The sequence below is a fragment of the Musa acuminata genome, chromosome BXJ1-8 (genome assembly GCF_036884655.1).
Source record: "Musa acuminata AAA Group cultivar baxijiao chromosome BXJ1-8, Cavendish_Baxijiao_AAA, whole genome shotgun sequence".
Lineage (NCBI taxonomy): Eukaryota > Viridiplantae > Streptophyta > Magnoliopsida > Zingiberales > Musaceae > Musa > Musa acuminata.
In genome coordinates this window covers 9,525,030-9,549,559 of record NC_088334.1, presented here as the reverse complement: position 1 = coordinate 9,549,559, position 24,530 = coordinate 9,525,030, and the positions used below count along the sequence as shown (strand labels likewise).

The following is a 24,530-nucleotide window of genomic DNA, read 5'->3' as shown; positions in this document are numbered from 1 at the left end:
GGCAATCGGGTATACTAGATGTAGTCCGTTAGCCTACCACTTCGCAAAGGAGTGGCACCGAAATGCAGATATTGCGCGGGCTTACTTGGAGAAGGCAGTAAAAAGGATGAAGAAGTGGGCAGACTTGGGAAGGCGACCGCAAGAGTTCAAGGTTGGCGATTTGATGTTGGTAAAGCTCCAACCAGCATCACTCCAATTCTTTAGGAACAAAGTCAACAAAGGATTAGTGCGCAAGTATGAAGGGGCATTCCCAATTATCAGTAGGGAAGTTGCAGCTGCCGGCGTGATTCAAAATTCACAACGTTCTTCACGCCAGCAACCTAAAAGCCTACCACACGGATCCGCAAGATGCTTCCCGAAGTGTTCCAACTCGGTTGCCTCCCACCACAGCCTCTTACGAGAAGCGAGTTGAAACCATTCTGGCGGACCGCAAAATAAAGCTACCCAATGGAGCTGAGCAGACATAGTACTAGGTGAAGTGGCGAAAGCTTCCCCGAACTGAAGCCAGTTGGGAGCCTGAAGATGCCCTACGACATGAAGAAACAATCATCAACAACTACCAACAAGCGTCGATAGTTTAAGTGGGGGAGAATGTCACGAACGGTCATCGCGCACCCACAACAACTCCGTTCAACGAATCATTCGTCGCTCTCATCTACATGTATAGCTGCTTGGCAGCATGTTTTGTCTTGGTTTTGAGTTGTTTTGCTTGTAAAAATATAAGTTTGAATAAGTTGCAGCGCTACAAAGCGACCGCTCACCGAACCGAGCAAAACAGCCCCAAAATAGCTCCATTTTCGTGTGCCACGGGCTGTTTTCTACAGTCCGCTTTCACTTACCAAAACGTCAGCAATCTTAGCCCCTTTGATCCCCCCGAGCGGCACTAGGCTGGATGAGGCTTGGGTATAGTATCGGGCGTTGAACAACCTTTTGCAAGTTCGAACGTTACCTTGACGGGAACTTGTTGTCGCTCCTGGCACCCGGTGAGCAGCTGTTTGTGGACTTGCAGCTGTTCATTCAACCATCTAAAGTCCTTATTTTTCCCCTCTCCCTCTTTTCTCTTGTGCACGCAAGGTGCTCGCTGAATTGCTTGTAAAGCTTCCCCTTTCATGAGACGTCAAGACTTGTCCGTCGCTCACTCTTCGAACTAATCAACTTTATCTTTTTACAGGTCCTTTGGGACCCACGAGAGGTTACAAGTAGGCTGATCTTTGCAGAGTAATATTACAAGGGCGAAGCGTGACTTAGGCAACACAAGCTAAGTTCGCGTCTTTGCCGCAAGGGTGCCTCGTGACTTAGGCAACGCAAGCTAAGTTCGCATCGTGGCCGCAAGGGTGTCTCACGCCTTAGACAATTCCAGCTAAGGCCATGACAGATTAGCCAAAGGAGAGAATGGCTAACTTTGCACATGATGGACAATCGACTCCACATCGTCCGGGCCGTACAAGTCTGTATCGCATGACAGAAGTCTGCATAGGTCGACCCGCACCGTCAGGAATGTATGGGTTGGTCGCTCACGCGATTGCACAGAATAAAGACAACGACGGGCATTAATGACATGTGCACCTTTGGGTCGGCTCCATAGGTATAAAAGCAAACCCTCTAGTCTAGGAAAAGGGATCGAACCCTTTACAATACAAAAACCACTTGCTAACTTAAATATCGAAGGGGTTGAGTCGGGAATCCCTCCCCTCTCGATATCGACTAATCGTGCAGAAACGTGACGTAGGAGGGATGACTCAAGTCCCACCTCGAGTGGATCACAAAGACACAACGGAGGCTTAAGAGCCAACCTCCCAACCCAACCTCATTCCTCTTTCCTCCTTGCTTAAGAATCCACGTGCACGATCTTACGCTCTCGACACAAAATCAAATCGGTTATGAAGGACCTCAACCCTTGGTACATAATAATATTCACATGACCACGACACAAAACCACGACACAGAGGTACATAATAATATTCACCTGACCCATCGGTTACGAAGGACCTCAACCCGAGGAAAGAGTCGGGTTAAGTGAAAATACCTCATTGGGGATAGGATTGAAATGCCACCACCACAAGGAGATAATGAGTTCTCGTATATGGTACAAAGAAAACTCGAAACTGAACATGCTTATACTTGAAATTGGGCCTTTCTGATTGGGCTTTTTGTGTAGAAGACATGGCCATTAGAAAAGCAATTTTAATATGTACTTTATTATCAAACAAAAGAACAAGGTACCTTTTTTTGTTAAATATTGTGGGTTCTTTTATTTTGTAGTTGTTTCTGAGGTGAAGATGTGCTGTTCCAAGTCAAACCTTGCCTTGATGTTTGTAACTTTTCCAAACTTCGCTAGGGTTTCTGTGAAGTGAACTTGCCAGTTGAGAAGTTCTAGCAATTAGTGTAATGTAAATTTCTTTTAGATAAACGGTGCCAAATTATTTCAGGTGTTATTTTGATCAATTTGTACATGAAATTTGTAATATATATGCAATTTTCTTATCAAATCTAAGAATGTGAAAAGATGAGCATCTTTTCCAACTTCCAGTTTGATCACGACTTCCAGAGAATCCTCGTCGAGGAAGATGCCAAAGCTCAATGTAGTAATGAATTATGGAATGCTTCATCTGAAGCTGTAGAAAAGCTATTCTTAGAGACTTACCTATCGAGTTAATCTTTAGTCTTATTTATGCTACATTTTGATCAATATAATTCATCGAGCTATATGAGGCTTCATAATATCCATCTCTTTCCCTAATCAAACGCTAATTGCGATTTGGATATGCAACCTCACAGTTCCCATTTCTATAGGACTACACACTCTTCTCCCATATTGGCTTGGAAGCTTCTGCCCGAACCCATGCACATCAAACTACCCGAAGAGGATACCTTTTCGACGTATGCATGCATGCATGCATCGCTTAAGAAGATGCCAATAACAGTTACGTAAAAGTGAGCCTCTCCCATGACCATGCCCTAATCTCCTAACCGCCCAGTCGTCATGCTTCACTCCCAACATCTCTATAGATACCTCCTCCGAACCATAAACCTACTTCCATCCTGTTTATGGTTTCTCCTCGTTCACCACCATGGGGAGAGGATTCTTGTTCGCTGCCTTTCTCGTTGCGGTAGCATTCTCCTGCTTGCCCTTCGTTGGGGATGACATCGCGTCGGAGGAGAAGCTCTTGGACTTGTACGAGAGGTGGCAGAGCCACCATGGCGTGTCACGCAGCGTCGACGAGGAGCGCATCCGCTTTGATGTTTTTAAAGAGAACGGTAACTACGTGTTCGCGTCCAACAAGAAAGCCAAGCCTTACAAGCTTAGCCTCAACAAGTTCGGCGATACGGCGAGGGAGGAGTTCAAGAGGACGTACGCAGGGACGAGGATTCGTCGCCGCAGCACTCTGAGAGGAAGCGCGAACCTCAAAGGGTACTTCTTATACAAGAACGTCACCAATGTAACTCCCACCGTCGACTGGAGGCAGAAGGGTGCCGTCACTGCTATCAAAGACCAAGGCAAATGCGGTGAGCTCAAAATATTTTATTTTTGTTGATGTGCTCGATCGAAATAAATGAAAATTTAGTATGAATTATTGCAGGAAGTTGCTGGGCCTTCTCGACAGTAGTTTCGATGGAGGGAATAAACCAGATCAGAACCAACGAGCTTATCTCCTTGTCAGAGCAACAACTGGTGGATTGCGACACCAACACCAACAAAGGGTGCGATGGAGGTATGATGGATGATGCATTCGACTTCATCAAAGAAATGGAGGGATCACAACAGAGGAAAACTATCCTTATGTAGCTCGACAAGAACAATGCAAAGTAAAAAGAGTTACATGTTAATTTGCTTAGTTGTAGTCATTATCTTCTTCGTAAACTCTATACATATCATTGTTATTTATAGGAGAGATCTCCTGCGGTTGTGATCGATGGATATGAGGACGTTCCCGTCAACGACGAGGATGCGTTGCTGAGAGCAGTGGCGAACCAACCTGTATCAGTAGCAATCGAAGCAAGCGGTCAGGACTTCCAGTTCTACTCCGAGGTATGCACAACTCTCATCCATGCTTCTCTTTTGCCGTAAACAGGTTTCAAAGACAACACTTTTCTGCTGCTTTGGTTTAGGGTGTCTTCACAGTGAGCTGTGGAACAGAATTGGATCATGGAGTGGCCATCGTAGGCTATGGGACATCTAAGGATGGGATGAAGTACTGGATAGTGAAGAACTCGTGGGGACCAGAGTGGGGCGAAGAGGGCTACGTGAGGATGCAGCGTGGGATCTCGGTCAGCGAGGGGCTGTGTGGTATCGCCATGGAAGCTTCTTATCCTCTTAAGACATCTCCAAATCCAGTGCAGAAGAAGCTGCATCTTTGATGAGGGCTGAAAGCTGATTGCTGCTGCCAAAAGAAGATTAAGTAGCTACTTTGATCATTCACCTTTATGCAGAACTTTCGAAGGCTTTACACTGTATTCTTTAATGCTACAACCACTTATCATGTTGCAGGATACCACATTACTATATGAAATAAGATAAGAATACGAAATTAATGATGATTTGAATGTTCAATACTTGCTCGAGCTTTCTGAGCCACTTCTAACAGATTATTTTGGTCCAAGACGAACAGATACTTGTAGAGTAGATAACTGAGAGAGGCAGCTGAAATAAAAGGTGTAATCACAAGTAGAAGAATAATTGTAGAAACAGATTCTACACTTTGAAACACTTTGTGATCGATCAGGTTTGGGGGTTGGCTCTTGGGCTTCTGTTGCATCTTTGAGATCAACCCGATATGGGACTTGAGTCGTCCTGCTTACGTCGTGTTTCTGCATGACTGGTCGATGTGGAGAGGGTACCATGACCTTTGGTGTCCAATCAATGCCAGTCATAGCAACATTGCTGCAACCGTTGCATGCAACGATGCTGTTGCAATCACTGCACGTAACGATCATTGTCGTAGTCACCACAAGCAATGGTGCTACTACAACCATCACACTCATCGATTCTATTGTAGTCATTGTTGCTACTGCAAGCATCGGCTCTGCTGTCATCACCTATGACTAAGGCATGTTAGCCATCGTCAATTGTCATAATCTATAGCGCAATTGTTGAAGGTTACTACCCTCAACAATATTGTTGTTGATAATAATTTATCGACAGTGATCCATCGATCAAACACGAGGAACCTCACATCATCAACAAGCAGGTAATATGACGAACTAGATAGAAAACAGATCACAATATAAATGTATTATTCAAACATTATAAATCAAAATCGAATAATATTTTTTCACAAGTGAATAGTACTAATAAACAGATTTAAATACAAAACATATCTAAAATACTTTTACGATATAAAGTATTTGATTTCAAAACATAGCTATGATATCAATTGTAAGCATAAAAACTATAATATACTACTATTATGCGAAAAACTTTAATACTAGAAAATAAAATCAAATAACGATAGATCAAATATACAATGCGTATCTTTTTAATGCTATTTAGAAAGTTTTTATATGATTTGTAGGCATATCATCATCAGAGCTAAAAGCTATAATGATAACGATTTATAAGGAGAACTAGACTTATCGTATCTTCTCTTCCTATCATTCACATGATCGCTATGAGTGATGGATTAAGTGTTGGGAAATCTAGGGGCGACATCACATGTGCAGCGGTAGAACATAAAACAAAAATATCAAATTTCTCAATACATGTTCGTCGTCGTGCGTAGATTGGTGTGCAAAAACCCACGACACAAAAAACCACTTGTAAGACAGTTGTGTTACCTAAGGAAATCATATATCTCTGAATCTATATAGATCTGTTGGAGAGGATGAAGGAGGTCAAGCGCCCTCATCTCTAGCGATGATCCACACAGTAGGGTTGCGACGATGCTCCTCAAATCTCCAAACTTACTATCTGAGGAGGAGAAGGGGAGAGGAGAATATGAGGTGGCTACCTAAGAAGCCCTAGCCTATGGGCCTTTAGTTCCCTCATATTTATAGAGGCCCCCAATTAACCCTAATGGATCCTGCCCTATTAGGTATTGGATCTCCATTCATTTACCCAAGCCTCTTAAATTAGTGGTCTCTACTCAGTAATATTTTATTAGCTCTTATTGGATATCATCCATAGGATCCAATAATTTAAGGGCTTATTGGATGTCCAATAAGATAGGGGCTCCAACGAATATCTCATAACCGAACCTCTACTCGTCGTAACACCTACCATATGTGTGTGACCCTCTAAGCCCAATATTGAGCTAGCCGTGAGTCATACTTGTCAGAACTCCTTCTGGCTCATTGAATTATTATCTCTATAATAATTCACTCGACTCATCGATTGCAGACGTACTAAGCTACTATACTACAGTCCCCAAACGATACAGGGGAATCCAATCCTTTGGACCTATCTATCCTCAATTACCGTGTACCTATAGTCCCTCATCCATTTAATATTCCAGAGACCATATATCAGGCATGGTGTTGTCAGACCCAAACAATTTCTCCTTGAGTCTCGTTCTAATTGGATTCTCCCGGAGAACTCTTTCTCTCTCAATCCGAATGACCTTGGCTAAGGATTTGTATGAGCAAGAATACACGGGATATTCCTCTCATGATACCGAGAGCGGATGATCCTTTAACGACACTTAATAGCCCTCGTAAGGTTGGTTGCCACTCCCAATAACCAATTGTATTATATTTGAAACTTCTAAACCTATAAGTCTGATATCAAACAGTGGAGTACTCATACAGGACATCCTTGGTATCTCAAGTCTAAGGACCAAATGCACTACCGGGACTACGGAATCGCTATTTGACAATAAAGCATCAACCATTCAGTATTCCATGAGTGAATCAATCAGTGAACTCATTCTCCAATGAGTACCTGCATTATATCTTTAATGTCCCCACATGAGCAGCTATAAGACCAGCTGCCTCCATCATATGGACGGGTATACAGTACACCAATCTATCCAGTTATCTCGATGTCCCACTCGAGTAACCTATGACTAGGATTATTTAAGAACTATGTTTAAAGGCGAATCGCTCTCATTATCATGATATCATCACGATCCGATTTTCATTACACAAATCTACGGACATCACAATATATATGCATATATGCAACAAGCAATATAAAGTGATAAAAATGCCAAAATATAATAAACAAAAAGAATACTTATCATGTCACACGTGCAATCACTCACATGATTCGCTTTCAGAGCACCTATGACTAGCAATCTCCCACTTGACCTAAAGTCAATCACCTATTGTCTGATCTCCATCAGACCCCTATGACGCTCAAGGACAATATGAGATAACGACTTTGTCAGTAGATCTATGATGTTATCCTCGGATGGAACTCTTTCCACTGCTATATCTCCTCAGGCCACGATCTCTCTAATAAGCTGGAACCTTCTCATAACACTTCTGATGAGACCCAGGTTCCCTCATTTGAGCAATTGCCCCATAGTTGTCGTAATATAAGGGAATCAGCTCCTTGCTATCCAGCATAACTCCTAAAATCTGTGATGAACTTATTCATCCATACTCCCTCCTTTGCTGCCTTTGTTACAACAATGTACTCTACCTTTATGGTCTAGTTAGTAATAGTATCTTGCTTGAAACTCTTCCAACATACTGCTCCTATATTCAGGGTGAACATATACCCCGAATTAGACTTACCAGCCTTCAACTCTGAGGCTACTACCTCCATATACTGGTAAAAGATTCTTAGTCCTTCTCAAGTACTTAAAGGATACACTTTATTGCTTTCCAATACTCTTAGCCTAGATCTACCTTATACCTGCTCGTGACACTCAGAGCATGCATTATATTAGGCCTGATACATAGCATGACACACATGATAAACTCTATCGTTGAGGCATATGGTGTCTTTGTTAGTCATAGGTGCCCAGCAAACCAATCACGTGAGTGATAGCACGTGTGACTTGACATAGAATCTTTTTGCTTATTATATTTTAGCATTTATCACTTTATATTTACTATTGCATATATGCATGTATATATTGTAATGTCCTTGGATCTATGCAATGAGAATCGGATCGTGATGAGATCACGATAATGAGATTGATTCACCTTTAAACACAGATCCTAAATAATCCTGGTTATAGGTTACTCGAGAGAGACATCAAGATAACTAGATAGACTGGTGTGCTGTATACCTGTCCATATGATAGATGTAGCTGATCTCATAGCTGCTCGTGTGGGGACACTAGGGATATAGTACAGGTGCTCATTAGAGAATTAGTTCACTGATTAATCCGCTTATAGAATGTTGGATGGTTGATGATGCCTTATTGTCAAACAACGATTCTGTAGTCCCAGTGGTGTATCTGGTCCTTAGATTTGAGACACTAAGGATGTCCTGTTTGAGTGCTCCACTCTTTGATATCGGAGTTATAGGTTTGGATGTCCCAGATCTAGTACAACCGGTCATCAAGAGTGGCAATCAACCTTACAAGGGTTATTGAGTGTCGATAGAGGATCATCCACTCTCGATGTCATGAGAGAAATATCTCATGTGCTCTTGCTCAAACAAATCCCTCATCTTATTTGATCACTTGGATGAGATCCAATAAAAGCCCATGAGAGATTATTGGATAGAGATCCACTAATCTAAGAGGCTTGGGTAGTTGGATGAAGATCCAATACCCAATATGAGAGGATCCATTATGGTTAAGTTGATAGGGGACCTCTATAAAAATGAGGGATTCAATGGTTCATAGGCTATAGCTTTTGCTTGCCTCTCCTATTCTCCTCCTCTTCTCTACCTCAGAGCAGGCCTGGAGTTTTAAGGAGCGTTGTCGCACCCCTGCTATGTGGATCACCACTGGAGAGGAGGGTGCTTGACCTCCTTCACCCTCTCTTAGAGATCTACAAGGAAACAAGGATATACGATCTCCCTAGGTAACACAATATATTCTATACGCAGTTTTAAGTTTTGCGAATTTTTACGCACCAATCTTCGCACGATGATAAACATCTCTTTGGGAATAGGGGATTTTTTATTTTGTTCTTCTGCTGCGCATGTGATGTCGCCCCCAAAGATTTCCCAATAGTGGTATCAGAGCTAGGTTGTTCGTGCGATAGATTGGTTTTGAACTACGTGTATTATGTTTTGGAGAAACTTTTGACATCAAAATAGTTGATGCAAAAGTGAGGAAGGGCAGCAACAGTTACTACCCTCAATCTACGTGCGTGTAGTCGCCTACAGCGGCATCCGTAGCCAGGCAGCACATCGTTGGCACATGCGCAAGCGCTATGCTTGCAGCAACCGACTAACGGCCTGCTTGCAGCAGGCTTTCGGCCGGCGGGGCTGGCAGCCTGCGGGTAGAGGCGCCGCGGGGCAACGGCACTTGCAGCCGCTACTCCCGCGGGCAAAACCCCCTGCAAGGGCGACTGCCCAGCAAGGCAGCACCGCCTGCGAGCGCTACCCCGCGGGCAGAACCGCCTATCGAGGTGGCGACGCTCACTTGCAGGGGCGACGTCGCCCGCGAGCGAGTCACTCGCAGGTAGAGGCAGCGCCCCAGTACCCGCCGCACAGGCCACCGCCGACAGGGTGGCGACGACGGCGACAACAGTAGGGGAGAGGGAGGGCTTTAGGGTTTTGGGCAAAATGATAGTTTTGCCCCTGTGAATTTGAGAAATTCTAGTTCTATCCTTTTATCCAAATTATGAAAATGCCCCTAAGAATTCAAAAAATTCCCTACATATCCTTGATTTTAAAAAATATTAATTAATTAAAATATTTAATTAATTATTAATTTATTATTATCTAGTAGTCCTATATGATGATGATTTATAAATGTGATGTATGATGTGTGGATGGATGATCATAGACCGTGTGATGTGTGTACTTGTGATTATTATTATTGGGGCATGCGAGCCTCCATTTTATTTCTTATTTATTGTCGGGCCTGTGTGCTTATGATTAAGTGGTAATCACACGAGGAGGTGCAGTAGGAGCTTAGAAGCGATAGCGAGACCCATGAGACTGACGATCGCGAAGCATAGAGATGCATCGAGATGTCGACGGAACCGACGAGGACGAGATGGACGATCATAGGGCATTGAGATGCACTACTGCATACATAGATCTTGATGTGAGTGATTCGGCCCACTAGCTCGAGCCTAATCATATTAGGCTATGGTCCATGATCATCTGGTGTGATTGCTCATGTGGTGTGTAATTACTTATACACCTACTAGATATGTATATATATATTTGCATACGATGTAGATATATATTAAATATGTATATGTGTGATATGTCATATTTGGAGACCAAATCATAGAAACCCCTCTCTCGATAATATTAAGTCGGTAAACGTGAGGCAATTAGATTGACTCATGTGGCCTTCCATTGTTATAGGCAAGGACCAATTCCTGGTGTAGGTTGAGTTGGTCGAGTCTCTCGAGGCTCACATACATCGCGATTCGCTATCTTGCCTATGACATAGAGATGTCACCGGTGACCTCAGGACATGGTATGCTTGGTCAAGTCCCTCGAGGGAATATCATTGAATCAGACTCATCTTGTAACGATGGTGTTGACTTAACTGAACATCATAGTTGGTCGAGTCTGTCGAGACCATGGTGATTCAAAGACCGAACAGGACGAGAATCACAAGGAGTTGTGAACGATAAGAGTTGCCTACCTTTTGGGCTTAGCGTGATTGGTCGAGTCCCATGAGATTACACTAAGATGCTGATTGGATCCTGATCCCCACTAGAAGTCTATCGGAGACTTTTGTTTCATGTGCTAACGGTGTTGCGTGACTCGCTAGTAAAATAGTGGGAGCATTTTAAGATAGAAGTTCATATCTTGATTGTTTTTTTTTTATAAAATCTGCATGTTATTTATTTCTACTGCATCTTTATTTTAGAAAATGTCGCTTTCAAATCCCTTACGTGGCATACTTGATGTCAACCGTCTCACTGGTCCAAATTATACGGATTGGCTCCGCAACTTAAGAATTGTTCTCATGACGGAGAAAATTACGTACATCCTTGATACAGTGATGCCTACGCCCGAGGATGGGGCAAGCAAGAATGAGATTGCTCGTTATGTGAAGTACATTGATAACTCCACTCTTGCTTAGTGTTGTTACATGGTGGGCTCTATGACTCCTGAGTTACAAAGACAATATAAAAAGATGGATGCCAGATCCATTCTCCTACATATCCGCAAACTGTTTGAGGAATAGGGAATGACTTAGCGATGTGAGATATCCAAGAGCCTCTTCTAAGCTAGGATGACTGAGGGAACATCGATTCATAATCATATCCTAAAAATGATTGAGTGGATACACAGAAACTCATAGGTCTTAGAATGGTCCTAAAGGATAACTTGTGTATGGACATTGTGCTTCAGTCCCTACCAGATTCATTTTCACAATTCATAATGAATTTTAATATTAACAAATTTGAGGTAACTCTCCCGGAGCTCCTCAATATGTTGAGGGAGGCAAAGAGCACTATCAAGAAAGAGAAGCCAATTATCTACACTGGTGAGACCAGAAAGAAAAGGAAAGCAAAAAAATCCCTTAAGAAAGGCAAGGGCAAGGGCAAGGGCAGAACAGGTAAAGCAAAGGTTGCTAAGAAAGACCCGGCAAAGGACAAAGGCTAGTGCTTCCACTATGGCAAAGATTGACACTGGAAGAGGAACTACAAAAAGTACCTTGCAGAGAGGGTGAAACAAAAGCTTGGAGAATCTTCAGGTACATTCATAATCATTCTCCATTTATCAGACTCTTATGATAACACATGAGTATTGGATACCGGTAGTGCTTTTCATATATGTAATTTGTTACAGATTTTGGCAAAGCCTAAGAGATTGGTGAGACGCGAGATGGACCTAAAGATGGGCAATGGAGCAAAAGTTGCTATAGTAGCTATTGGCGAGGTCGCCCAACATATGCCTGGTGGAGCTATTATTGCATTAGATGCATGTTATTTTGTTCCTTATATTATCAAAAATATTATCTCCATTTCATGTTTGACAATTAGTGGATATAAATTAGTTTTTAAGAATAATAGTTATTTAATATTATTAAATAATGAGATTATCATGAAATGAACTTTGCATAATGGTTTGTTTATGCTATACACTACTCCACATATCATCAATATAAGTGTGTCTAAGAGGAAACGAAAAGAGGTGAACAGTGTATACTTATGACATTGTAGGCTAGGTCACATCCATGAGGGAAGGATTCAAAAGTTGCTAAAGGATGGATATCTAGATCCATTCGACTATGAGTCATATGCAACTTGCAAGCCTTGCCTTCATGAAAAACTGACAAACTCTCCATTTAGTGGAACTGAAGAGAGAGCCACTGAGTTGTTGGAACTCATACATAGTGATGTATGTGGACCCATGTTAACCATGTCATTGGTGGTTACTCTTACTTCATTACCTTTATTGAATATTTCTCAATGTATGAATTTATGTACTTAATGAAGTATAAGCCCGAGGCCTTTGAGAAATCCAGAGAGTATAAAAATAAAGTGGAGAATCAGACTGGAAAGAGTATCAAGACTATTCGATTAGATCGAGGAGGTGAGTACTTGAGTATAGAGTTTACCTAGTTCCTCAAGGACCATGAGATATTATCCCAATGGATATCTCCTTTCAATGGTGTGTTTGAAAGGAGGAATCATACGCTGTTAGACATGGTACGGTCCATGATGAGTTTCGTTGACCTACCCATCTCATTTTGGGGATATACCCTAGAGACCATAGCTTACCTTTTGAACAGAGTTCCAACTAAGTTGGTAGTGTCTACACCATATGAGATATGGAAAGAGAAGAAGCCCGATATTAAGGTTTTTAAGATTTGAGGCTGCCCTGCCCACGTTAAAAGACACAACCCTGATAAGTTGGAATCAAGGACGGAGTGGTTCAAGTTCGTGGGATACTCCAAGGAAACTTGTGAGTATTATTTCTATCATCTCGAGGAACACATTCTTGGCAGAGACATTGGGAGCATGATAGAGTTGAGCGAGGTTGGAGAACCTAGCTCAAGCACTACCCTACAGCCCAAGTCTATTCAGGTACCAAATACACAAGTTCTAACTTTATGTAGGTCCGACGGAGTATCCCATCCTCTTAAGAGATATGTGGGACATATTAGAGGATGTTAAGGATATTGATTCTCAAACCAACGATGAGACTATTATGAGTATAGACTCCGGTAAGTGGCAAGAAGCCATGAATTCAGAGATGAATTCTATGTACTCCAACAAGGTTTGGAACCTAGTTGATGCGCTTGAGGGTATTATACCCATCGATTGTAAGTGGATCTTTATGAAAAAGATCGGAGTAAATGGAAATGTAAAGACCTATAAAGCAAGGCTAATGACTAAGTGGTATTGTCAAAGGCAAAGTGTTGACTATGACAAAACTTTCTCACCCGTAGTAATGCTAAAAATCCATCCAAATTCTATTGCCGATTCTAGCACACTATGATTATGAGATTTGGCAGATGGATCTAAAAACTGCATTCCTTAATGGGAACATCGAGGAGGAGGTGTATATGATACAACTCGAGGGATTCGTGTCCAAAGACTGCCCATATAAGGTGTGCAAGTTGCTTAGATCCATTTATGGACTAAAGAAAGCTTCCCGAAGTTGGAACATAAGATTTGATGAAGCAATCAGATCTTATGACTTCGTTAAGAACGAAGAAGAGCCTTGTGTGTACAGGAAGGTAAGTGGGAGTGCTATCACCTTTTTAATGTTATGTGTGGATGGCATCTTGATCATTGGGAATGATGTAGGAATGCTATCCATAGTAAAAGCTCGGTTATCTATACACTTCTCCATGAACAACTTAGGGGAAGTATCCTATATCTTGGGGATTCGGATCTATAGAGATAGATCTAAGAGGATGCTTGGCTTGTCCCAATCCAGGTACATAGAAACCATTCTCAAAAGGTTTGGCATGAAAAATTCCAAGAGATGTCTTATACCGATGAGACATGAGATATATATAAAAATATATATATATGTATGTATATATATATATGTATGTATATATATATATATATGTATATATATATATATATATTTGTATATATATATATTTGTATACAAATATATATATATATATATATATATATGTATATATATATACAAATATATATATATATATGTATATATATACATATATATATATACATATATATATATATATACATATATATGTATATTTGTATATATGTATATATATATATACATATACATATACATATATATACATATATGTCAGATATGTTCAAATAATTGGATTCCCTTATATTGTTTGGGGACTGCGGTGTAGTATCCTAGCGTCCGTAGTCGATGATTCGAGTGAATTATTATGAAGATAATAATTCACTGAGCCAAAAAGAGTTCTGACAGGTATGACTCACAACCAGCTCGATATTAGGCTTAGAGGGTCACACACATATGATAGGTGTTGCGACGAGTTGAGGTTCAGATATGAGATATCCGTTAGAGCCCCTATCTTATTGGATATCCAATAAGCCTCTGAATTATTGGATCAAATGGATGAGATCTAATAAGAGCTAATAAGAGATTATTGAGTAGAGACCCATTAATCTAAGTGACTTGGGTAATTGTACGGAGATCTAGTACCTAATAGAGTATGATCCATTAGGGTTAACTGTGGGCATCTATAAATAGGAGGGAACTAAAGGCCCAAAGGTTGAGGCTTCTTAGGTAGTTAGATCACCTCTAGAGAGGAGGACGCTTGATCTCCTTCATCCACTCCTACAGATATGTAGGGATTCAGGGATATACGATCTCCCTAGGTAACACAACTATCTAATATGTGGTTTTTTTTATCGTAGATTTTGCACACAAATCTTTGCACGACAACGAATATATTATTAGAAAATATTGGGGATTTTGTTTTCTGTTCTTCCGTTGCACATGTAATCTTGTACCTTAGATTTCCCAACAAGACGATGAGCCAAAACTTTAAATTTATATTTAAAATAATATTCATAAATAAAATAAATAATATGAGGAGAATTTACCGGTTCATGCATATTATTTTTGGATATAAATTGATATGCATGAACTAGACTTATTATCCACTTTATTCATCAATAAAGTAGATATTATCTAAAATAATATGCATGAATATTGAATAAATATGTATATCCAAAATTTATTTAAACCGAGTCAGAAAATAAAATGACATGAGAATGCATGAACCTAAAATGGGTACATAAACATAGTAGACAACCAACCATACTATTTCCATTGAAGTAGACAAACCAACCAAGGTGCCAATGGGTGGCAGCGGAAAGGAAGATGAGGAACTATCAAATGTGGCTTGACGTCAATAGAGTTGTCAATAATTAGATAGATGTAGCTAAAATAGGCAGCCGGTGGTGTCATGTCATCATCCTCTCCTAAAAAGCTCCTTCTCATTAAATAAATTGATTGCAATTTAGAGGGACTAACTTTCATTTCTCACAATAAGAAAAATATATATTTTTTTTAAATCTGTGGTTGCTACAAAATAAAATATCATGAGCAAATTCCACTAATTCCATACTATAAAAATCGGTAATTATCGTCAGAAGATCCTATCCAATCCAATCTGTCGACATTACTCCATCCTTTTTATCTAGTTGATCGATGTCCTTCCTATCTCGAAAGGCACAGGTTGAAGCCCTTTTCTTGGTGCTAGCTAGCACTCTCTTGTGCCACAGAAGATGGACCCAACCAAGGAGAAAAGAAAAGAAATGGCCTTTCCAACTTGGTTCCATCCATCTCTGTGCTATTTCTCTCTTTGATCTTTCTTTCACCAACTCAGTATCAATATTGATATCAGCCTCTTTGCTTGCTTGGTATCAGTTAAGAGTAGCAGGATTGAACTTTCTGGCAAGTTAGTCGATTTCTTGTGATGATAGTTTTCGTCTTTTTGAACATAAATAAAATAGAAACATCCTTGCGAGAACGAAGCAAAAGTCTGTTTCTACAAAAGAATTATCTTTTCTTTTCGTACAAGTCTCGTTCAAATAGTGATGCGATGATTTCTTCTTCTTCTTCTTCTTCTTCTTCTTCTTCTTCTTCTTCTTCTTCCTGCTTGGAGTCCATCGTCAAAGCACCTCATTTACCACATTGAAATACTAACAATCCCATATCCTCTACGGACTCGTTTTTTCATCCCTAATAGTGAGAATTTATGATTCACCTGTTCCCATCATATGTTGTTGTTGTTGTCGTCGTCACCAACAACCTCTCTCTCTTCCGAAAAATAACTTTCCAAAGAGACATTACCTAAGGAAAAAATCTAACAAAGGAAAAAATTATGGTGGCTATGCGCATTCTCTTCACCGAGGATGATGTTATCGAAGCCATGCTTCTCGGATAGGACATGACTGAGACTTGTACGAGAGGTGATAGAGGAAGCGCATCCACTTCGATGCCATGTCCTCCTTTGATGAAGGGAATGCTAGTGGCTATCATGTCTTTTCCTTTGCTGAGGCAGAAAAGAAGGTCAAGGGAAACTCTTGAACAAATATCCTCGATGTACATTCAATTTTTTACATCTCCTTCGGAAAGAGAATGGACGATCAAAAGTAGAAGATTCACCTCACCAATGGGGTTGTAGGAGGCTTGAGGATTCCACTTCTATGTTAGGGTTTTCTTCATCATTCCTTCCATAAAACTAATGATATGATCTGCAGTAGCTTGGGCAATCTCGAGATTCATTTCAGTACTTGAGAGAAGGGTCCAAGTTGTTGTGACAATCCAATCTACACAAGATATCTCCACACCAAATTTAGATTAGATGATGAGCTAGAGTCAATATCGCCAAAAGAAAAAGAAGAAACATCTACCATTCCAACACATTTAATTAGCTGTAACATCTAGCGTCTGACGAGATACAAAGCCTTTTCATGTTGTCTTTCTCTATGCCCACTGAAAAGTAGCTACAGCACATAATAATACATTTCTAACATCACATAAAATTGTATCAACAAATTTGCACTTAGAATTCTCTCCAACCTTTCTATGCCAAGTCAGCCTAACTTTTCCCCGGGGGGTCACCTTCCAAGAACATGCCAAAGGAAATGTGCCATTGCTAATATACTCAACCCAAGTATTTTTGTCCTTTGCTTCGACCACTACTACTGTGTCGCCACCTTTCAATAATTGATGCAATTAACATTAATCAAGTCCTAATGATGATAAATTGTAGGTAGAACAAAGTCAAACGTGATCACTACTAACGTTCCGACATCAACCAAATGAGATATATGTTTGTTGCATGCACCCTTTTTGGTGCAATAGCTTTGCTGCTCCATCGAGCATGCAATTTTTAACACACGGTGGGTGGGTCCGATAGATTACTACTCCGTCGAGCATGCAATTTTTAACACAACCTTACTTTATGTGCTCGCAAGGAACCCATTAGTTCATCAAATGAAAATATTGATAAATCTTTTGACTCCTTAGCAAAAACATGATCATTCACTTCTCGTTACGTTAATATCCACCATCATTCCCTTCATTGGAGATGACACCTCAATTGCGGCAACAACATGATTGTTCTCTTTAATAATATCAAAGCGGATGCGCTTCTCGTCGACGCTGCGTGACACACCATGGTGGCTCTGCCACCTCTCATACAAGTCCCATAGCTTCTCCTCCAACACGGTGTCATCCCCAACAAAGGGAATGATGGTGGATATTAATGCAATGAAAAGGGAATGATCATGTTGTTACCATAATTGAGGAGTCAAAAGATTGAGGAGTCAAAAGATTTATTAATCGAGGAGTCAAAAGATTTACCACAATTGGTCACATGACTCACAATTTTGACAAGAGCACTCGAGATCTAACAGGATTGAACATATTATATGAGCCTGAGTGGTTCACCGACGCCTCCTTTAACCAACACAAAACTTAAAACAAATGATCTAGTGATGTTCCTGTCGCCAATTAAGCTTTGTAGAAGTGGCACAGAGCTTTTTGGTGAGGCCTCATCACCAAACTGCACATCTTTGACTTGACCGTGCTGTGTATCCATTCGATATCCACCAAAATGGATTAAAATCCCATCATCCTCCTGATCGTTACAGGTTGCTGCAATTTGAGATGAATAAGCTAATGATGATAAGGAGATGTCTGGTCCTGATTGGCTATGTGGCTCTCCCAAAATGCAGTAGAATCTAGGACTGTAGGGGCATACAAAAAGCACTGAGTAATGCAGACACAAGCTAATTAGCACAAGGGTTGTCTGTGTTCTTATAGAATAATATCAGTTTGTATATATTATATCAAGAGAGAACAACAGTATAGGTGAAAAACTACACTGATTGGATTGGCACAAAGGAAACATACTGTTATGGTAAATTTTCATAAGATTCAGATAGATAGATAGATAGATAGATAGAGAGAGAGAGAGAGAGAGAGAGAGATAGGATGGTGAAGGATTCATGCTGCTGTGATCTACAACACAAAGTACTAGTTGTTTGAGCAGGAAAAGTATGGGCTTCCTGCTTTCTGATACATTGCTTGAATCCATTATTCCTTCTCTAGCTTAACCTTCCCTTTAATTCTCAAAATTGTCTGCTAGTTTGTGTTCATTGCTTCTTCCCCTTGGGACTCTCATTCTTGAGGGGATGGAAGCAAGCCAGCAGAATGCAGTGGGAGAAGGAAACAAAGGAAGGTTCAGGAGCATATGTGTTTTCTGCGGGAGCAGGCACGGAAACAGGACTTCCTTCAGTGAAGCAGCTCTTGACCTTGGAAAGCAACTGGTGAGGAATCAATCCAAGTTTCAACTCTTCTTAAGACACCACCAAGAACATGAGATGAGACAACTAGCAGAAGCATATGTACTTAATTTCTCTTTTCAGGATGACACTGAGAATATTCTTTCTGTTACATCATCACAAGGTAAATATCATAAATGTAGTTTAGCAAAACTGAAATCCAGAGAGCTTGATAAATGAAGCCACAATCATATTTTATGATATCAAATTTCCTTTTATTTCAGCTGCCAATATGCTAGCCAATATACCTTCATGTACCAGTATAATCAAATAAAATATTAAAATTTCAAAAGACAGTATTGTACTAGATGAGCTTTGACTTTCGATATCAGCATTTAATTGGAACAAAAAAATTATCACAGTACATAAATCTCCAACAAATATTTAAATCCTTGCATGAACACAGACCAAGATATTATACTTCATGTTGGTATAAATTCAATTATACAATTTTATGAGGTACATTTGTAAAAAGAAAAATCCTATCAATATGAAGTAGACAACTGTATGGGAACATTTCATAATTCAGTTTCAAGTTTTCTTTATACCATATCCAGAACTCATTATCTCCTTTATTCCTGTGGTAGTATTTCAATCCTATCTCGAATGAAGTATTTTCACTTAACCCGACTCTTTCCTCAGGTTGAGTTCCTTCATAACAGATGGGTCAGGTGAATATCATTATGTACCTTTATGTCATAGTTCAGGGATCGATATGATTTGATCTTGTGCCGAGAGTGTAAGATTGTCCACGTGGATTCTTAAGCAAGGAGGAAAGAGGAACGAGGTTGGGTTGGGAGATTGGCTCTTAAGCCTCTGTTGTGTCTTTGTGATCGACTCAAGGTGGGACTTGAGTCATCCTGCCTATGTCACGTTTCTGCACGATTGGTCGATGTCGAGAGAGGAGGGATTCCCAACTCGATCCCTTCGATATTTAAGTTAGCAAGTGATTTCTGTGTTGTAAAGGGTTCAATCCCTTTTCCTAGAGTAGAGAGTTGACTTTTATACCTATGTAGCTGACCCAAAAATGCACGGGTCGTTAATGCCCGTCGTTGTCTTTATTCGGTGCAGTCGCGTGAGCGACCAACCCGTATATTCCTGAGGGCGTGAGTCAACCTATGCAGACTTCTGTCATGCGATACTGACCTGTACGACCTGGATGCGCGGAGTCGATTGTCTGCCGTGTGCCAAGTCAGCCATTCTCTCCTTCGACCGATCATCGGGTTATACCACATTAGCTCTTAGGTGACTGCCAAGTGTCACTTTGCAATTGGTGGTGAAAGCATATTTGGAAATGCTCAAGATGCAATCGCCTAAAATAGACCCAGAAATCTGAGATCTTCTGATGTTAATTGTCGACTAATTTGTCCATCTTCCTTTAATGATTATGTTATTAATAATTTATAAATTATCTATGGATTTGGTAATTTGTTGTGATAAGTCTAGGAAGAACATCGATCAATTGGACAGAGGACAGAATAATGTTGACAGATTGGATATATATATATATATATATATATATATATATATATATATATATATATATATATATATATATATATATATATATTATGTTTATCAATCATATAATCTGTCTGTGGATGTTTATATGAGATGGATGTTGAGAGTACAGCGTAATTGATGAATGATTGTAGCTCTTGTTTAATGAATGATATTTTTTTTCTGATGATAATTTCCGGTTTCTATTTTCTGGAATTACTGGAATTATGCATGATGTTTTTTTTTTTGGTAACCAATGATCGGGTTGGGTTCGATTTTAACGGATCGGGTCAAACATTATCAAATCTATGAGCGAGTATAATTAAAGTATTTTCACCAAATCAATCTAATTTTTTTAGGACTAATAGTATATCATTATGAGATATTTAGTATTATTTTTTTATTTTTATGATTTTAGGATAAATAAATTTTTAAAGAGTATTTTTGGATTAAATTGGTGATCAAATATAACCCGTTAAAATTTTATCAAATATATCCAAACTTCTTAAACTAAGATGATGAGATGAAAATATATTTAGTATTATTTTTTTAATTTTTATATGAATTTAGAGTGATTAATTTTTTAAATAAAAGTTTTTTGGAATAAATCTATGATCGAGTATAATTCAAACTTGTAATGAACTAGTAAGATGAGATGATGATATATTTAGCATCACTTTTTTAATATTTATATGAATTTAGAATGAATAATTTTTAAAATAAAATATTTTGATATAAATCTATAATCGAGTGTAAATCTATAATCGAGTGACAAACAAAAAGAAATGTGAAAGTATGATCATAAATATGTAATAATTACAGATGACAAGAATTACGATCATGGATGTAGTAGAAAGGTAAGTTGCAAGAATTGTGATCACAGATACATCCAAGAAGTTTGCTAAAATTTAGAACCATAGTCAACAAGAAACCATAATATCAATCGATAATCAATAAGAAATCAGAATATGGTTCTTACAATATTGTTTGGTGCTCAATCCAAACAACTACACCATCAGATTATGCCACGGAAAGCGCAACATCCTAGGTTTTTACAAGATCAAAATAAATACCAATGGTACGAAGCACACAACAATGAGCATTGAGATGTAGAATCTAATCACACGGAACAGAAGATACCAAGTGTTAGATGATACAAACTCACTTACAAAGACAATAACACACATATATGATAACAAGTTTGCCCTAATCCCAAGTGATGCAAGGTCTCACAACTGTCAGAACCATCACAGCTTCTTTCTCTTCTTAATCCAAAAATTATTCTTACAGACTCTGGTATCAACTATCTAACATTGATTGAAATTACACTAATTCTCAACCACATATGCGCTGCAACTGCCACGGGGTAATCAACTTCTTTGCAGCTGATTGGGATTAATTTAATCAGCTTTACAGTATAACACTGAAGACAACCAAGTTCATAATATATATCTAACAACTCCAGAATCACGGAGCGAGGGCAATAGTGAGCTTCTCTCAAGGTCACAGAGCAACGGAATGAAGTCACCATACAGCTGGAACAAACAAAATTTTCACGTCCTCGTGATAGTCTAAACCCTGTCAAACAACAATATACGAATCAAATGAAGCACATGAATGAGCATTATAATTGTTGCATTTAATCCAGAAATCTGCAAAGTCACACATGTTATATTTTGCACATCAAAATAATTAATGTAAAAAAAGAGATTACCTGAAAGGTATTGCACCACCATAAAAAGGCAATGTCATATTTTCATAAAAATAGGACGACCATGTTTAACCATAATCACTTGCAGTGGTTCACAAGAAAATTCCCTAACTCACTGTCATCTAGTTGTTTGGAATGGTGTGCCATCTCATTTGATATAATTGTTTCTAGATGACACACCAAGTCAGGAATGGATGCCCGCATGATGTGGAAAGAACATATAACCAATGAAACCAAGCAGATGTAGTTATCAGCCCAAACAAGAACCAAGTCATTCGATTATAATTTTAAGAAGAGTTTCACTATATTATTTTTTATCACCAACAACCCTGGTCATACATAATAGATCTCTTCTTTTTGTTTTTCCAGAATTCATCCTTCTTGCCTTTTTTCGGTTTCAAACCAAATTTGCTATTCAGTATTCCAAGTATAGCACTTCTATCCCTCCGATTTTTTGTTGCAGCTTTGACATCCAAAATTGCCCGCAATTTCTGATAGGATCTGGACTCAGGCACCTGCCCGTTTCTGACCATTTGCTTGTGATAATAGAATGCTCTAGTAAAATCACGTACACGAACATATGCATATATCATTGTCGAATAAGTTACAGAGTCAGGCTTCAAATTGAGGGCACTCGTATCTTTCAGCAACTGCGGTAACTTGCAGTGTTGCCCTCCCCGTGCATATGCATTCATCAGTATATTGTAGGTCATGACTGTTGGCTGCAAGCCAAGTTTTCCAAATTCATATATCGCATCTCTTGCTTGAACATAGAGACCATGTTTAGCCAGACCATCTAGTATAATGTTAAATGTAACTCTTGTACCTTCAACTTTGTTGCTGATCATGGATTTCCATATCTCCATTAATTTATCAGTTTCACCAGCTCGCCTGAATGCTTCAAGCAGAGCTGTGTATGTTTCTATTGAGGGTGAAATCCCCTCTCTTTTCATATTCTCATATGCGGCATATGCTTTTTCATGCCATCCACCAACTGAATATGCATGAATCAAAGCAGTATATGAGTGTGACGTGGGTTTAATTCCAGCCTTTTTCATCCGCAAAAACGCATCTGCTGCCATGTCACTCATTTTCCTCTGCCTTCCATAGGCACTTATGAGGCAGGTATATGATTTGACATTTGGTTTCAAGCCTAAACCTTGCATCTCAGTTATTAAAGATTCAACTATTTCAGGTTGCATTCTTCTGCTGTAGGCATTCATTAGAATGTTGTACGTTGCTGTAGTTGGCTTTAGTCCCTTTTCTTTCAGCTCATGAAAGAGACCTTCTGCCTCCTCAACCTGGTCGGGTTTACTATAGGCGTCTATCATGAAAGAGACCTAGGTTCCTTTGCTTGAGCAATCGTCCCATTGTTGTCGCAATATAAGGAGATCGGCTCCTCACTACCTAGCACGACTCCCAAATCTGTGATGAACTTCTTCACCCAGACTCCCTCCTTTGTTGCATCTGATGCAGCAATGTACTCTACCTCTGTGGTCGAGTCAGCAGTAGTATCTTGCTTGGAACTATTCCAGCACACTACTCCTCCATTCAAGGTGTACACGTACCCCGAATTCGACTTGTTATCATCGACATCAGACTAAAAACTTGAGTCTGTGTAGCCTTCAACCTTAAGGCTACTACCTCCATATACTAGTAAAAGATCCTTAGTCCTTCTCAAGAACTTAATGATACACTTTACTGCTTTTCAGTGCTACAAGTCTAGATCCGCCTGATACCTGCTCGTGACACTCAGAGCATGCGCTATATCAGGCCTAGTACATAGCATGGCATACATGATAGACCCTATTGCTGAGGCATAAGGTATCATATCCATGTTCGCCCTTTCTTCTGAAGTCTTTGGGGACATACTTGTAGAAAGCGATATCCCATGTCTCATCGGTATGAGACCTCTCTTGGAATTTTTCATGCAAAACCTTTTGACAATGATTTCTATGTACTTGGATTGGGACAAGCCAAGCATCCTCTTGGATCTATCTCTATAGATTCGAATCCCTAGGATATAGGATGCTTCCCTAAGTCCTTCATAGAGAAGTGTCTAGATAACCAAGCCTTTACTGTGGATAACATTCCTACGTCATTCCCGATGATCAGAATGTCATCCACATATAACACCAAAAAGGTGATAGCTCTCCCACTTACCTTCCTGTACACACAAGGCACATCTTCGTTCTTAACGAAGTCATAAGATCTGATTGCCTCATCAAATCTTATGTTCCAACTTCGAGAAGCTTGCTTTAGTCCATAAATGGATCTAAGCAACCTACACACCTTATTTGGGCAGTTCTTAGACACGAATCCCTCAGGTTGCATCATATATACCTCCTCCTCGAGGTTCTCATTGAGGAATGCGATTTTCACATCCAAATGTCAGATCTTATAATCATAGTGTGCTGCAATAGCCAATAGAATTCTGATAGATTTTAGCATTGCTACGGGTGAGAAGGTTTCATCATAGTCAACACATTGCCTTTGACGATAC

General features: G+C 39.7%; 1 protein-coding gene and 1 pseudogene across 1 annotated transcript; one reads left to right on the top strand and one right to left on the bottom strand.

Moving 5' to 3' along the window:
* The first annotated feature begins 3,071 nt into the window (after positions 1 to 3,071).
* On the top strand, positions 3,072 to 4,359 carry LOC135589066 (vignain-like; annotated as a pseudogene).
* Positions 4,360 to 6,846: 2,487 nt separating this feature from the next.
* On the bottom strand, positions 6,847 to 23,358 carry LOC135589064 (pentatricopeptide repeat-containing protein At5g50280, chloroplastic-like). The gene is made up of 3 exons (XM_065081370.1): positions 22,349 to 23,358; positions 9,299 to 9,646; positions 6,847 to 6,877 (listed from the first exon to the last, which is right to left on the bottom strand). The coding sequence occupies exons 1-3, from the start codon at positions 23,356 to 23,358 to the stop codon at positions 6,847 to 6,849; spliced, it is 1,389 nt and encodes a 462-aa protein (XP_064937442.1).
* Between the last annotated feature and the right edge of the window lie 1,172 nt (positions 23,359 to 24,530).

Coding starts and splice junctions, on each gene's coding strand:
- LOC135589064 (XM_065081370.1), bottom strand. CDS start 23,358: ATGATAGACGCCTATAGTAAACCCGACCAGGTTGAGGAGGCAGAAGGT. Junction 9,647..22,348: donor ATGTATGACCAGGGTTGTTG/GTGATAAAAAAT, acceptor TCAAATTCACAG/GGGCAAAACTATCATTTTGC. Junction 6,878..9,298: donor AAGCCTGCTGCAAGCAGGCC/GTTAGTCGGTTG, acceptor GATATAATGCAG/GTACTCATTGGAGAATGAGT.